The sequence below is a fragment of the Tripterygium wilfordii genome, chromosome 4 (genome assembly GCF_013401445.1).
Source record: "Tripterygium wilfordii isolate XIE 37 chromosome 4, ASM1340144v1, whole genome shotgun sequence".
NCBI lineage: Eukaryota > Viridiplantae > Streptophyta > Magnoliopsida > Celastrales > Celastraceae > Tripterygium > Tripterygium wilfordii.
In genome coordinates this window covers 12,786,059-12,798,989 of record NC_052235.1, presented here as the reverse complement: position 1 = coordinate 12,798,989, position 12,931 = coordinate 12,786,059, and the positions used below count along the sequence as shown (strand labels likewise).

At 36.9% G+C, this 12,931-nt stretch overlaps 1 protein-coding gene across 1 annotated transcript; it reads left to right on the top strand.

The window, feature by feature from the left end:
- The first annotated feature begins 939 nt into the window (after nt 1–939).
- On the top strand, nt 940–12,539 carry LOC119997719 (subtilisin-like protease SBT2.5). The gene is made up of 12 exons (XM_038844895.1): nt 940–1,082; nt 1,260–1,353; nt 1,915–2,130; nt 2,826–2,970; nt 3,072–3,466; nt 5,258–5,353; nt 5,442–5,514; nt 5,809–6,094; nt 9,568–9,893; nt 10,742–11,009; nt 11,457–11,738; nt 11,949–12,539. Exons 3-12 carry the CDS (start codon nt 1,955–1,957, stop codon nt 12,353–12,355), a joined length of 2,454 nt encoding a protein of 817 aa, XP_038700823.1. The 5' UTR covers nt 940–1,082; nt 1,260–1,353; nt 1,915–1,954; the 3' UTR covers nt 12,356–12,539.
- The last annotated feature ends 392 nt before the right edge of the window (nt 12,540–12,931 follow it).

The following is a 12,931-nucleotide window of genomic DNA, read 5'->3' as shown; positions in this document are numbered from 1 at the left end:
TTGCCTTGCACTTTCTGTCTTGGCTTGCACCGTGAATCCATGCCTTGCATAGTGAATGAATTTGTGATAATTGTGTTCGACCTCATTTTTGTTTTCATCGGGATGATGGATAGAGATTGGAGACAAGTAATTTGGTCAATGTTTATCAACTTGGTGAATTAACTTTTGTCCCTATTGGGTGTTTATTTAGTATTTATTCAATTCAATTTTCTGTATCAATTTTGTAACTATTTATAAATATTTTAATTAATTATCATTATTTTATAAATTAATTTTTATTTATATATACATTTATATGCCTCTATTACAACTAAAATGCATAATACCCCTGCATGTAATTTGTCATAAAATATTACACAGCATAAATGTTACCCGTAAAAGTTGAACCAAACACCATAAAACATTCATGAAGTATATCTATTGCTAAAATTATTCAACATTTCTGCTATCACTATTTCTATTAGCATATCTGTTATTTTGAAAAAGCTTTGCCAAACTAGACCTAAGTTTCTTGAGTAAAAAATCTTGAGTGAGATTTCCTCTATTAATTTGTCATGGAATTGTTTAGTGTAAAACGACACAATTACTCGTCAAGGTCAAAAGATGTCTCACGTAATTGGTTTTTAGGACACACGTGTTGACTAGACGTTGGTGCACAAATCAATCCCCGAATCACAAAGTCAAGGTGCACCTCCGTCAGTCTCTCAAGTCCAAGGTCATTTTCGTCTTTTCAGCAAAACTGTCAGAACACATACGCGCGAATGCTCTCTCGTCTCTCCCCCAAAAATGGAAAAAAAAAAAAAAAAAAGTATAATCGATTTTTAGTTAATTAAAAAATAATTTAAACGATCGATTTAATAATTTCATAATGAGTCCTGCATCATTTTCGCTTCTCCGTCTGCAAGTCCCCATCTAAAAAAAAAAAAAAAAAAAAAATTAAATCACAAAAAAAAAAATTTTACTACTGCTAGTAGCCAAGTACTCTCACTAGTCACTACACGCTAATAAGAAGCTCCGCTTGAGTGCTTTCCTTCCTGGAGATCTGCACATAACATTGTTCAATAATCAAACAAGAGTAGCGTGTAAGTGACTCCATTGAAGAATCTCACTCTCTATTTCTTTATTTTTTAATTAATTTCTTTGATGTGTAATGCGAATCTGCTTTATTTGTCACCGAAATGCACTTCATTGGTGAATTTTGTGATTATTCTTTGCTTGGATCGTTTGGTTGAAGTGAATGATTTCTGGATTTTATGCAGATATTCAGGTGCTTTTTGTATCTCTGAATGTAAACAAGTAACTAAGCTCTCTCTCTCTCTCTCTATTGATCTCACCGGTCTATCTCTATCTCTGGTGAGTGCCTTTTCTCAACCTAACACTTCGATCTATTGTACAACTCATTGTTTGTTTTTCTGTATATTTCGAGATTGAAGAAAATTTTGATACCATTCACCAGTTGTGCTATTTTTTCAAATGATTGAATATTAAACCACTTGAGCATTGTAAATTTCATTGATAATTAAAATATCTATTGGGGTTAAATACTTCATTTGGATTTCAATTCCGGTTGTTCTCAGACAATTATATTGAGTGGATTTTGTTATTGCTAATAGTATATTCTGTGATGTGGCTGATCTGGATTGAAAGAAATAATAGAATTTTCAACAACATCGAAACTAGATTAGACAGTTTCATAGATAGATGGTTCGATTGCATTAAATCTTGGAGTCTTTCTTTCTCAGGGAATATTTTTGATCTTAATAAAATTTTTCCATTCAAAAAAAAAAGTTATTGCTAATATTATCTGTTTTTCTTTTTCCTTAATTATTATTAATTTTTTCTCTGTCTATCTTTCTTGCTAGACCTCTTAGTCATTATAATTTGTATAGTAGGCTGATTATTGTATTGGAACAGATCGTGGAGGACTACTGGAGTAGTGAGTTGATCAGTGAAGATGAGGGTGCTGGGGTTTGGGTGTCGAATTATAGTGTTCTTGGCCCTTTGGATGGGTGTGCAAGCAGAGATTTATGTGGTGACAGTTGAGGGAGACCCTGTCATAAGTTATAGAGGTGGTGTTCCTGGTTTTGAAGCCACTGCTGTGGAAACCGATGAGAATTTTGATCCCACCAGGTATTTTCTACTTCTCCGCATGGGTTTTTGGAAAAATGCATATTTGAGACCCTGTCATAAGGATGTGTATAGTCATTTATATTTGTAGTTTTGAGTCATTAGTTACCATGTCACTGTCAGCTTATGTTAGACTGCCTGAGATTCCTGCAGGAGTTCGTAATAGTACTATGGAATTTTGATTCGAGCATATTAGGTGGTGAGTCTCAATATCTGAGATACGCATAGTTAGACTATGACCTTTGTTGACTATTAGTTAGTTACAATATTTAGTATCCTTACTTGACTTCACTCAGTCTTTTGATTTCTATGCCTTCAATGAATACTTAAGACTGGGAACCATAGTTTTCACACTCTAAATTAGTCAAATAAGTACATACATAAGTATTGCATTTATGTATGCAAATGAGCATATGGTAATTTACGTTGTGTGTGATGACTTTGAAACCAAATATTCGGAGTGAGTACATGTCAGGTAAGTGGGTCTTATAACGCGTCCCTTTCAGTCTGTATGATGACGCTTTCAAATAAAACAAATCTGTTTCCATAGTGAATTGGTGTGGTGTATTGTAAATTATACAGCTACAAAGATTATTGTTTTATACTGTCAAGCTGTCAAATGTCGACATATCCAATCTATATTTTCCCTGAATCGGGGAATCATTTTAGCGTTTTTAAACTATGTGGTGCTTCTACAGTCTATTTGTCACATCTTACGCCCAACATCTTGAAAAGAAACATGATATGCTTCTTGGTATGCTGTTCAACCATGGGAGCTACGAGAAACTCTACAGCTATAAGCATCTTCTAAATGGTTTTGCTGTCCACATCTCTCCTGATCAGGTGACAACTTTCGTTTTTGTTTTCCAATACTTTATTTGTAACTATCCTTAAATATCTGCTCTTGCATTCTCATTCCTTTACGTATCTGATTCTACAAGTAGGCAGAAATCCTAAGACGTGCCCCTGGTGTGAAATCTGTTGAGAGAGATTGGAAAGTGAGGAGACTTACCACGCACACCCCACAATTTTTGGGGCTCCCAACAGGAGTATGGCCATTAGATGGTGGCTTTGACAAGGCTGGAGAGGACATTGTGATAGGATTTGTGGACTCTGGAATTTATCCTCATCATCCCAGCTTTGCAGCCCATCATACTGAACCGTATAGGCCTGTTCCTAAGTACAGAGGAAAATGTGAATTTGATCCTGATACAAAGAGGGATTTCTGCAATGGGAAGATTATTGGGGCACGACATTTTGCCAAAGCTGCAATAGCAGCTGGAGCATTTAATCCTACAATTGATTTTGATTCTCCCTTGGACGGTGATGGACATGGAAGGTTAGACATCTCAAAATTCAACTTCAACTATTTTATATTTACTGCCAATACTGCACTAGTTTATAGGTCCTTTTTCACCTTATTCTGACCAGAAGGTTGGCTTGTATACTATTATATGGAAATCAAAGAAGTCATTTTTATCCGTGACACAACATTTTGTTTTCTTTCTGAGAGTGGACCAATCATAGGCGAATGATTGCTTAAGCTGCCTATAAATTTTTATTTCAGTAACTCAATACTGTTCATGTCATTATAAATGCCATAAGCATGAAAACAAAGTTATGCATGTGTGAGTACTGTTGTCCTTATAATGGAGACATGTCAACTCAAGAAGGGCCATGGTCCCAAACCAGTTGGCGTTGGCTTCGTGTTTCATTTCCTGAATTTTCTTTTATCCTGTGCTTAAGATTATGGTTGTTAAATATTTAATGAAAGGGATACAAAAATAAACTTTGTTTGTGCAAAAGCTTCCAGGAACTAAAGCAATCTGTCTTTTCTGTGAGCTACGAAATATCCTAAAAATTCGTCCATGCCTCAACCCATATGAGTGAAGCTGACATGTGAGAGGGGGGTGGCCGATTTCATTTATACTGTGGAAACAAGCTGCTGCTCCAGATCTTATTCAGGGAGTTGAGATACACTTAAATTCTGAGTTTGCAAGGGTTTGGTGGTTTGGAGTAACAAGATGCTCAGGATTTCACTAAAAGTTGGAGAGTATTTATTCTGTAACATTGTATAGAAGTCTCATATCAAAAAGAATAGGACAGCTTCTCCCCTGTAAATATGGGAACACTGCTGAAAACATTTGTTCATCACGGGGATTGATGTCCAACTCCATGAGACAGTCACAGGGTCAATGCCAGAAATGAGTATTGTGCTTGTGAATCTTGTCAGCTTATGTGTTGCACTCCAAAGCCTAAGTCAATATTCTGCATGATGACGTGCGAATCTGTCTTGCCTTGCGAGTGCCTCAGGTTGATCCAAACTAGGTGGGTTATAGTACTGCTGGAGATGTTTCCGAAACTGTAAGGATGAGAAAATGTAAGCTACGAAGCCTAACCCAAGGTGTTTTCCCTTGGGAAAGACACTCCGATAAAACAGAAAAAAGGTAAACTAAGAACTTGAGGAAACAAAGGCACAAAGCTCATAGCAAGAAAGTGTAGAAAGTTGTAGCTGACTGGAGTACATGGACTAATTCTAAATTTCTAATACGTAGTGGAGTTGGACTATTGTCTTCTATTTGATTTGGGAGATGTTGATCCTTCTTCTTTGAGTTGAAGTAGGAGTCTTTTTATGGAAGTTCTATATCATTCTGGATAACTCTGCTGTGTTAATATGAGGTGCACTCCTCGGCACCGAGATAGGCTTCTTGGGCCGAGATAAACATGAGATCAGATGGGCCTTGTTACCTAATTAGATGGAGGGGACTATCCCAGGATATGATTGTAAGAGATGAGGTGTTGCTCATCTCGGCCACGTGTCTCTTTTTAATTGGGAGTTCAAAGTGGTATCATAACTGCACTATACTAATTATTAACATTCTATTAGACAAGGCTATAAGCTCTACATATAGGCACGCAATTGAGTGTTTGCTTTTAGCTTTTAATAATACTTGTGAGTCATGTGTGAAATATAATTTTACCGGTTTACATGGTGTTATTCAGTTTCTGTTTCCGGGGCTTGAGTAATTTTTGGTATCATAGCCTAGACAGATCTTTGCACATTGTCTTCTATGTATTATTGTATGTTTAGTAAGTGATATCTTTTTCTCCTTAAATTTTGTGATATCAGTCACACAGCAGCTATTGCAGCCGGTAATAATGGTATTCCTGTGAAAATGCATGGCTATGAATTTGGGAAAGCAAGTGGGATGGCGCCCCGTGCTAGGTAATGATTATTATTCACTTTTGATGTTTAGTTCAAAGGTCCAGTACCGCTTCCCTATAATGAACTAACTGGATTTTTTTGTTTGCAGGATTGCTGTGTATAAGGCATTATACAGGCTCTTCGGAGGCTTTGTTGCTGATGTGGTAGCTGCCATTGATCAGGTATGTTTTCGTTCGCCGACATATAAGTAATAATAACTTACTACAACTGGTCCATATTTTTACCTTTGAAATTCAGTCACGATAAATAAAACACTCACTGGAATATACTACCTTGCATTTGAGGTACCATAGTTTGACTTTAATCGTTTTATGCTGTGAAGATATAATTTTTTTAGTTAAAGTGGTCAATTTTCTAGCACCCCACATGACATTTGTATAAATGTCTTGAATAATTTGACATCCTTTTTAAATCTCTCTTAACCGGTTTTTAATTGGCGAACCTTTGTTGGACAGGCTGTTCATGATGGAGTGGATATACTTAGTCTTTCAGTCGGTCCAAACAGTCCTCCAGCCACTACAAAGACTACATTCTTAAACCCTTTCGATGCCACACTTCTTGCGGCTGTGAAAGCAGGAGTATTTGTTGCACAGGCAGCAGGGAATGGAGGTCCTTTCCCGAAAACATTGGTATCATATAGCCCTTGGATTGCATCTGTAGCAGCTGCAATTGATGATCGCAGATATAAAAATCATCTCACTCTGGGAAATGGGAAAATATTACGTGGAATCTGTTTATCACGTAAGTTATATTGCCTTGAATATTCGTTCATCTAACCTGACACCCTTAGGGAAGAGTCTTATTTTTTCATTTTGATTGATGGGCAAGCCAGTAATAGATCTTTCTACAGTTGCTATCTGCTACTATTGATTAAGTAATGATGTCATTTTTCTGTTTCATTCCTCTAGACGGGTCCTTGTTTGTTGACAGCCTCATTGATTTCTCTGATTCCCTCCACAGTGCAATCAACTTATTGTGTTGTTTTCTCAGTTAATGAGATAGTACTGCTCTTTAGATAAGTTCAAGTTCAAATTTGTCAGGTATTTTGGTAGCTATGGTTAGTCATCTTCGGAGTTGTGTAAGATTTATATTTTACTAAGCAATATGCCTATTTTTATGATTTTATCAGAAGTTTTCTAATGAAATTCCTCATTTGATGTGGTATAACAATTATTGTATTATGTGATTCAATGAATAAGGTTTAGTGATCTTTTAATTGTCTGCACCATTTTTTAAGAATCTCTTGTGCAACTATTCTATTTTCTAATTTCTAATAGTAATTCTGAAAATTATATGAGACCTTATCTTGTGAATTTTCATTAATGGTGCATTTGATTGCTGAAAAAGCTTTTGCATTTCCTTCAATCCTAGGAAACTTTGTAGGTGTAAGAACTCACAAGTAGTAACGGAAAGGTAGAAAATGAATTTCTATTGATAATGTTTCAGCAGGATGACATTAAGAGTGTGTTTGGATTGGGGGATTTGGGAAGAAGGGAAATAGAGTTTCCTTCCAATTCCATTGTTTGGATGGTTTAGAAAAAATTAAAGGGAGGGATTTAGAGGGAATTGGATGGAAGACTTCATTAAATTTTTGTCAAAATTCTTCCTCCCAAAATGGAGCCATTTGGGTAGAAGGGATGACTAATTAAGTTATTTATAAGTTAAAAACCTATTTTACCCTTGTACATAATACTTTAACATAAAAATAAGGATAAATTAGTAAATTAAACTAATTTTCTTTCCTTTATTTTTTTTATCTTTCCAAACATGAGAGAGGGAAAAGTATTATTCCCTCTCTTCTCTTCTCTTCTCTCCCCTTCTCTTCCCTTCCCCCCAAATTCCTCAATCCAAACACATTCTAAAGCATCAATCTCTATTCTTGGCCGATACAATAGTTCAAAGAGCCTTGACTTCTTTTTCACATCTTCTCCATGACATTATTCAACAAAATACATACATCATATTGATTTATAAACATCAGTCTTTGTGTCTCCTAGAACTTTATTGTTGTTCTTTAAGTTAGAAATATATGCCAGAAATTCCTAATGTAAATTTTGCTATACTTCTGAGATGTTCCTAACTAGATTAATGGGTGGCAGTTTTGATCTTTCCAGAGTTGTTAGATGAGCATTTGACCAAGATCATTATTTGCGCATGAGTAAAATTGCCTGATAAATAATAATGTTTCTTTCTTAACTGTTGAGGCGATATTAATATTTCATGGATGAACATGAGGTAGATTTTTTTTGTTTTGTTTATTTGGTCATAAGAAGAGGTTGCTGTTGTTATGAGAAAACGAGATAGGATTCTACTTGTTAAAATATCTTAAGTTACTAAGAGGCAATTTTGGGACCACTAAGGCCAATAGTGCAAGGGCGGGTAGAGAAGAGATATAGTTAGTGAAGGTAAAGGTGACCTAAATGAACATGAGAAAAATGCAATGGAGGCTTTGATAGTAAATTAGGGTATATTTTGGCGATGGAACTAAACTGAGAGAAACTATGTTGGGGATTTGATGTCGTGGTACATATTGATTAATACTTGGCTTAAGAAGGAATCACAACTGATCACGATTGCACAGGCTTTCCATTACTTAAATAGGTTTGATCCTTGCAACAAATGAATCAAGAATATTGATAATACTTCAAAGTTATTGCGAGTGAGAGTCTGATCGCATAATCTTGTTTTGTGGTTGTAAATGTTTCCATGAAAAATGGAAAAAGAGTATTAACTGGATATTCAATTAAATGGTGAAACTAGAAATGAGAGAAACATTAGAGAGTTTTTTAAGGAAGTTTTGTTGGATTATTTGAGGATCCAAATTCATATGGAGGCAATGGCTACTTGTTTGAAAAAGGATGCTACAGTTATTCTGTGAGAACCTTGGTGTATAGACAATGAAATGTTGTGGTAGGTTGAGATTTGAGAATACTCAAGTACTGGTTAGAAATTAGAATAAAGTGGGAATGTTATTGAAAGCTGCGTAAAGATTGAGATGAAATATGTCATTAGATATGCAAACTTGCATAAAAGAAATATATTAAGACTACACAAGAGTGTTGATAAAGCATATATTGAGTTGTATTATAAATTGGATTAACTATGGGGAGAAGGTAATATGAGAAACTAATATATCTAATGAATGGACAGAAATTTTTGGCTGGAAGTAAGATGAGAAAACATTGTCCATGATAATAAGGATACTTGCAACATAGAGATGACTTACTTTTCTTGTAGCAAGTCAGAAAATCCAAGTGGGAGATATCAGGAAGGGTGGAGGGAGGTCAAAAAAAGGATAGGAATGAAAGAAATGGGAAGGATGTTCATATGGGAGGATGAGCAGAACTAGAGCTTTGGATTGAATTGAGTGACAAAAGATTATCCATGTGTTAATCTCCGTAAAGTATTTTTAAGAACTGTTGTATCCAACACAAATATTTGAGATGAAAGGGCTGTTTGTATCGCTGAAAATCATGCTTTAAGAAAAGTCATGATTTTTTATTTAAGGAGACTAGGAGAGCAAGTAAGCCTTAAGCAAATATAGGAAAACTATCTGTTTTCCTTCTAACAAGCAATGAAACAAACGAAGATCTTAATAAATACTGAAATGAGAAAAGTCATTTTCGATGAGAAATGGTCTTGACATGATGCCTTTTCGTGACATGATGTAAGATACTGAAATGAGAAACGGCCCTTGTAAGTTCTTTTGAAATTTTGTAATTGATGTGCTTTTTTTTACGTTTTTGGTGATAGATTAGTTAAATTACCAATAAATTGGTAAATAAAAAGTTCCACAATTTGGCAAAGCATAACACAAAAGACGCAGTGATATACTTGAAGTAGAAGTAGTTAAATTATGACCAGAATGCAAGTAAAAGACCTCTCAATGTTAAAAAATATCTCAGTTGTTAGTAACTTTCTGTGGAGTTGCCAATCAACTAGTGCGTGATTGAGGCTTTCTTCATTTGTATTGAGATGTTTAATACCTTGTATTGGAACAAGTAGCACTTGCCACTGATTATCTCTGTTCACATAATTTTTTTATTACCTCAGTATCTATGCAGTTACTTTTTCTCAATGCTTTTTTCCTTCTCGTTTTCATGTGCTTGATTGCTAAGATGTTAGTAACTTCATTCCTGCTCTATAGTATGCTAATTTCTAAAAGTACATACATACCTTTCTAAGGGTTACAAACGTCTACTGATTTGCTGCAGCTGCTACGCATCCCAACCGAACATTTACTTTGGTTGCTGCAAATGATGTCCTGCTGGATTCTTCGGTAATGAAGTACAGCCCGTCTGACTGCCAAAGACCAGAAGTGCTAAATAGAAACTTGGTTGAGGGAAACATTCTTCTTTGCGGCTATTCCTTCAATTTTGTTACTGGTACTGCATCGGTCAAGAAAGTATCAGAAACAGCCAAGAGCCTTGGTGCTGTTGGCTTTGTCCTTGCTGTGGAAACTGTTTCACCTGGAACAAAATTTGATCCTGTACCTGTCAGCATTCCAGGGATTCTTATCACAGATGTCCCAAAATCAATGGTAAAATTTGTCTCCTTGCTGGTATAGAGCAGTAACTCATGATACTTGCTATGCTACTTGTGCTCTTTGCAGCCTCAACTCTTCTGTGTCATTTATTTCTCTAGTTCTCTAAATCATAATGTGCCTACTACGGTACTACCATATAGACTAAAGATACCAAATGATGCTTGTCGTATGTAAAAGATGGATTTTGTCAAGGGCAGAGGATAAGAGGAAATGAAAATAAAGGGACTTCGGGAATGATTCCTTATGCGCTTTGTTGAGAGAAGCAAAATCAGTTTGGAACGTCTTTAGTTGCCTAATCTTTAGCTTGTGTTGGAGAAATACCACATCGTTTGAATTGGGTTCTGTATTGTGGTTTAAATTGAGGGTTCCTTCAACTCCTTAATAGGCCTTTTAAGGGGTTGGGTTAAGGGCCCAATAAGTTTAACATGGAATCGGAGCAAGGTTTGGGTTTTCACGTGTTGGGCTTCTCGGAGTTGGACCAACCCACACGTGAGGGGGGATGTTGGAGAAATACCACATCGTTTGAATTGGGTTCTGTATTGTGGTTTAAATTGAGGGTTCCTTCAACTCCTTAATAGGCCTTTTAGGGGGTTGGGTTAAGGGCCCAATAAGTTTAACAGCTTGTAAGTGAACCTCCAGCTCTTAGGTTGTTACTTAGTTCAGTACTTCATCAGCACCATCTTTCCTCCTGAATAAATCTGGGGTAGATGCAGGTTCTGTCCCAATGCATAAAAGGCAATTTTAGTTGTGTTTTCTTTTTCTCTCAATCATTATCAAATTCGTTCTTTTTTGTTGCCGATTCTTATAATTATGTATTTCTGGCCTTTTGACATTTTTCATAGGAACTCATAGACTACTACAATGTTTCTACACCAAGAGATTGGACTGGACGAGTGAGGAGTTTCAAAGCTGTTGGCAGCATTGGAGACGGCTTGATGCCTATACTCCATAAATCTGCACCACAGGTGGCATTATTCTCCGCTCGAGGACCCAACATAAAAGATTTCAGCTTTCAAGATGCTGATCTTCTCAAACCGGATATTCTAGCTCCTGGTTCTCTCATTTGGGCCGCTTGGTCACCCAAGGGAACTGATGAGCCTAATTATGTTGGTAAGGAATCCATACATGTTATCTCATTTGTTATTGTTGTGGCCAACCTTGAGACAAATGTTTTCATTCTTGGCCATATGGAATTTTGTGTGTCTCATGGAGGGTCAGGGTGGGTCAAGGGATTATGGGGCGAGAGATTTTATAGATGAAAATCCTTAGTCTCAACTCCATGCTCCCATCCTTTGCCCCATTCGCATAATGAAACATTTTGGGGCAAAAGGTTTTCATTTGGGATTTTGTAAACGAAGGTCCGACTTTTGGTATGACAAAGCTTCATAGTTTTATCTGTTATATAGATGAGGAAAAGAACATTTGTCCAATTATAGATTCTTTTTTTTCTATTTTTTTGGCATCAAGCATGAAAATTTCAGGACGCAATAAAAGAAAATATATTCAAATGTCTAGGAGAATAATTATTGCATTTTAACAAAAAATTTCTTCAAGCAGGGGAGGGGTTTGCCATGGTTTCTGGTACAAGCATGGCTGCACCACATATAGCAGGGATAGCAGCTCTTGTAAAGCAGCAGCACCCTCACTGGAGCCCCGCTGCCATTAAGTCGGCTTTGATGACTACTTCAACAAAGTTGGACAGAGCTGGACGGCCTCTTCAAGCACAACAATATTCTGAGACTGAAGAAATGAAGCTGGTCTCAGCAACACCTTTTGATTATGGGAGTGGTCATGTTAGTCCAAGAGCTGCTCTGGATCCTGGACTCATATTTGATGCGGGTGTGTTTTTTTCTTCTCACTCTCATAAGTCTTCTACATGCTATTTGCACCAAAGTTATATATTTATCACCTCATCTAAATTATACCATCTTTAAGCTGAACCTCATTTGTTGGTTCGTATTTTCTTCGCTTTCATTCGTATTGTTTGAGAAGATCATTCAACAATATGCCAAATTACCTCCTGACATCTGTTTATTCCCCTTTTCATAGGTTACGAGGATTACCTGGGATTTTTATGCACAACTCCTGGGATTGATGTTCATGAGATAAGGAACATCACAAACTCTCAGTGCAACAACAGCATTGGTCACCCATCTAATCTCAACACACCATCAATCACAGTTTCCCATCTGGTAGGTACTCAATCTGTTAGTCGTACAGTCACAAACGTTGCCGAAGAAGAAACATACGTGATAACAGCTAGAATGCATCCTGCCATTGCAATAGAAACAAGTCCTCCAGCAATGACTCTGAAACCCGGTGCATCAAGGAAGTTCATGGTGACACTTACAGTTCGAACTGTGACAGGAACCTACAGTTTTGGCGAGATTTGTTTGAAGGGCAGTCGAGGCCATAAAGTAAGAATCCCAGTTGTTGCTATGGGCTACTGGCGATAGTTTGGTCAGTGCATAACATATTAAGGTTTATGGTTGTAATATTCTTTGTAATATGTGCCAATAAGATATATTTTAGATGTATATTATGTTCCAAATATGTATGTGAAATTAGGTGCAAAGATAAACTGATGTAGGGGGAGACTCCTCGTTTCTTCCATTGAAGTTTTGCTGAGATAAGAAAGAATTGGAGAGTGCTCTGTGTCCATGTCCATGGATGTGACCTGGATTTGTTCACCAAGCCAGTATCTGGGAACTAAGGGAGGCCCATATCTCCCCTCTATAAACAACACCTTAGTTCCCACATCTTCCAATGTGGGACAATCCTATCAATACCCTCCCCTTCAAGACCAAGGCCCACGTTGGTCGAGCACCATGGTCGGCTCCTCCGTAGGTGCGGTCCCAAGTTGAAGGCACAACAAGATTGTACGCTTCGATACCATTGATAGAGTTACGCTCATACACGCTCAGCACCCAAGGCCTAATTGACACTCACCCATATGGGTCGGCTGTACCAAAAGCCTCGCAGTCTATACTAGAAAACCTTGGGTACTAAGGGAGGCTCATACCTCCCCTCTA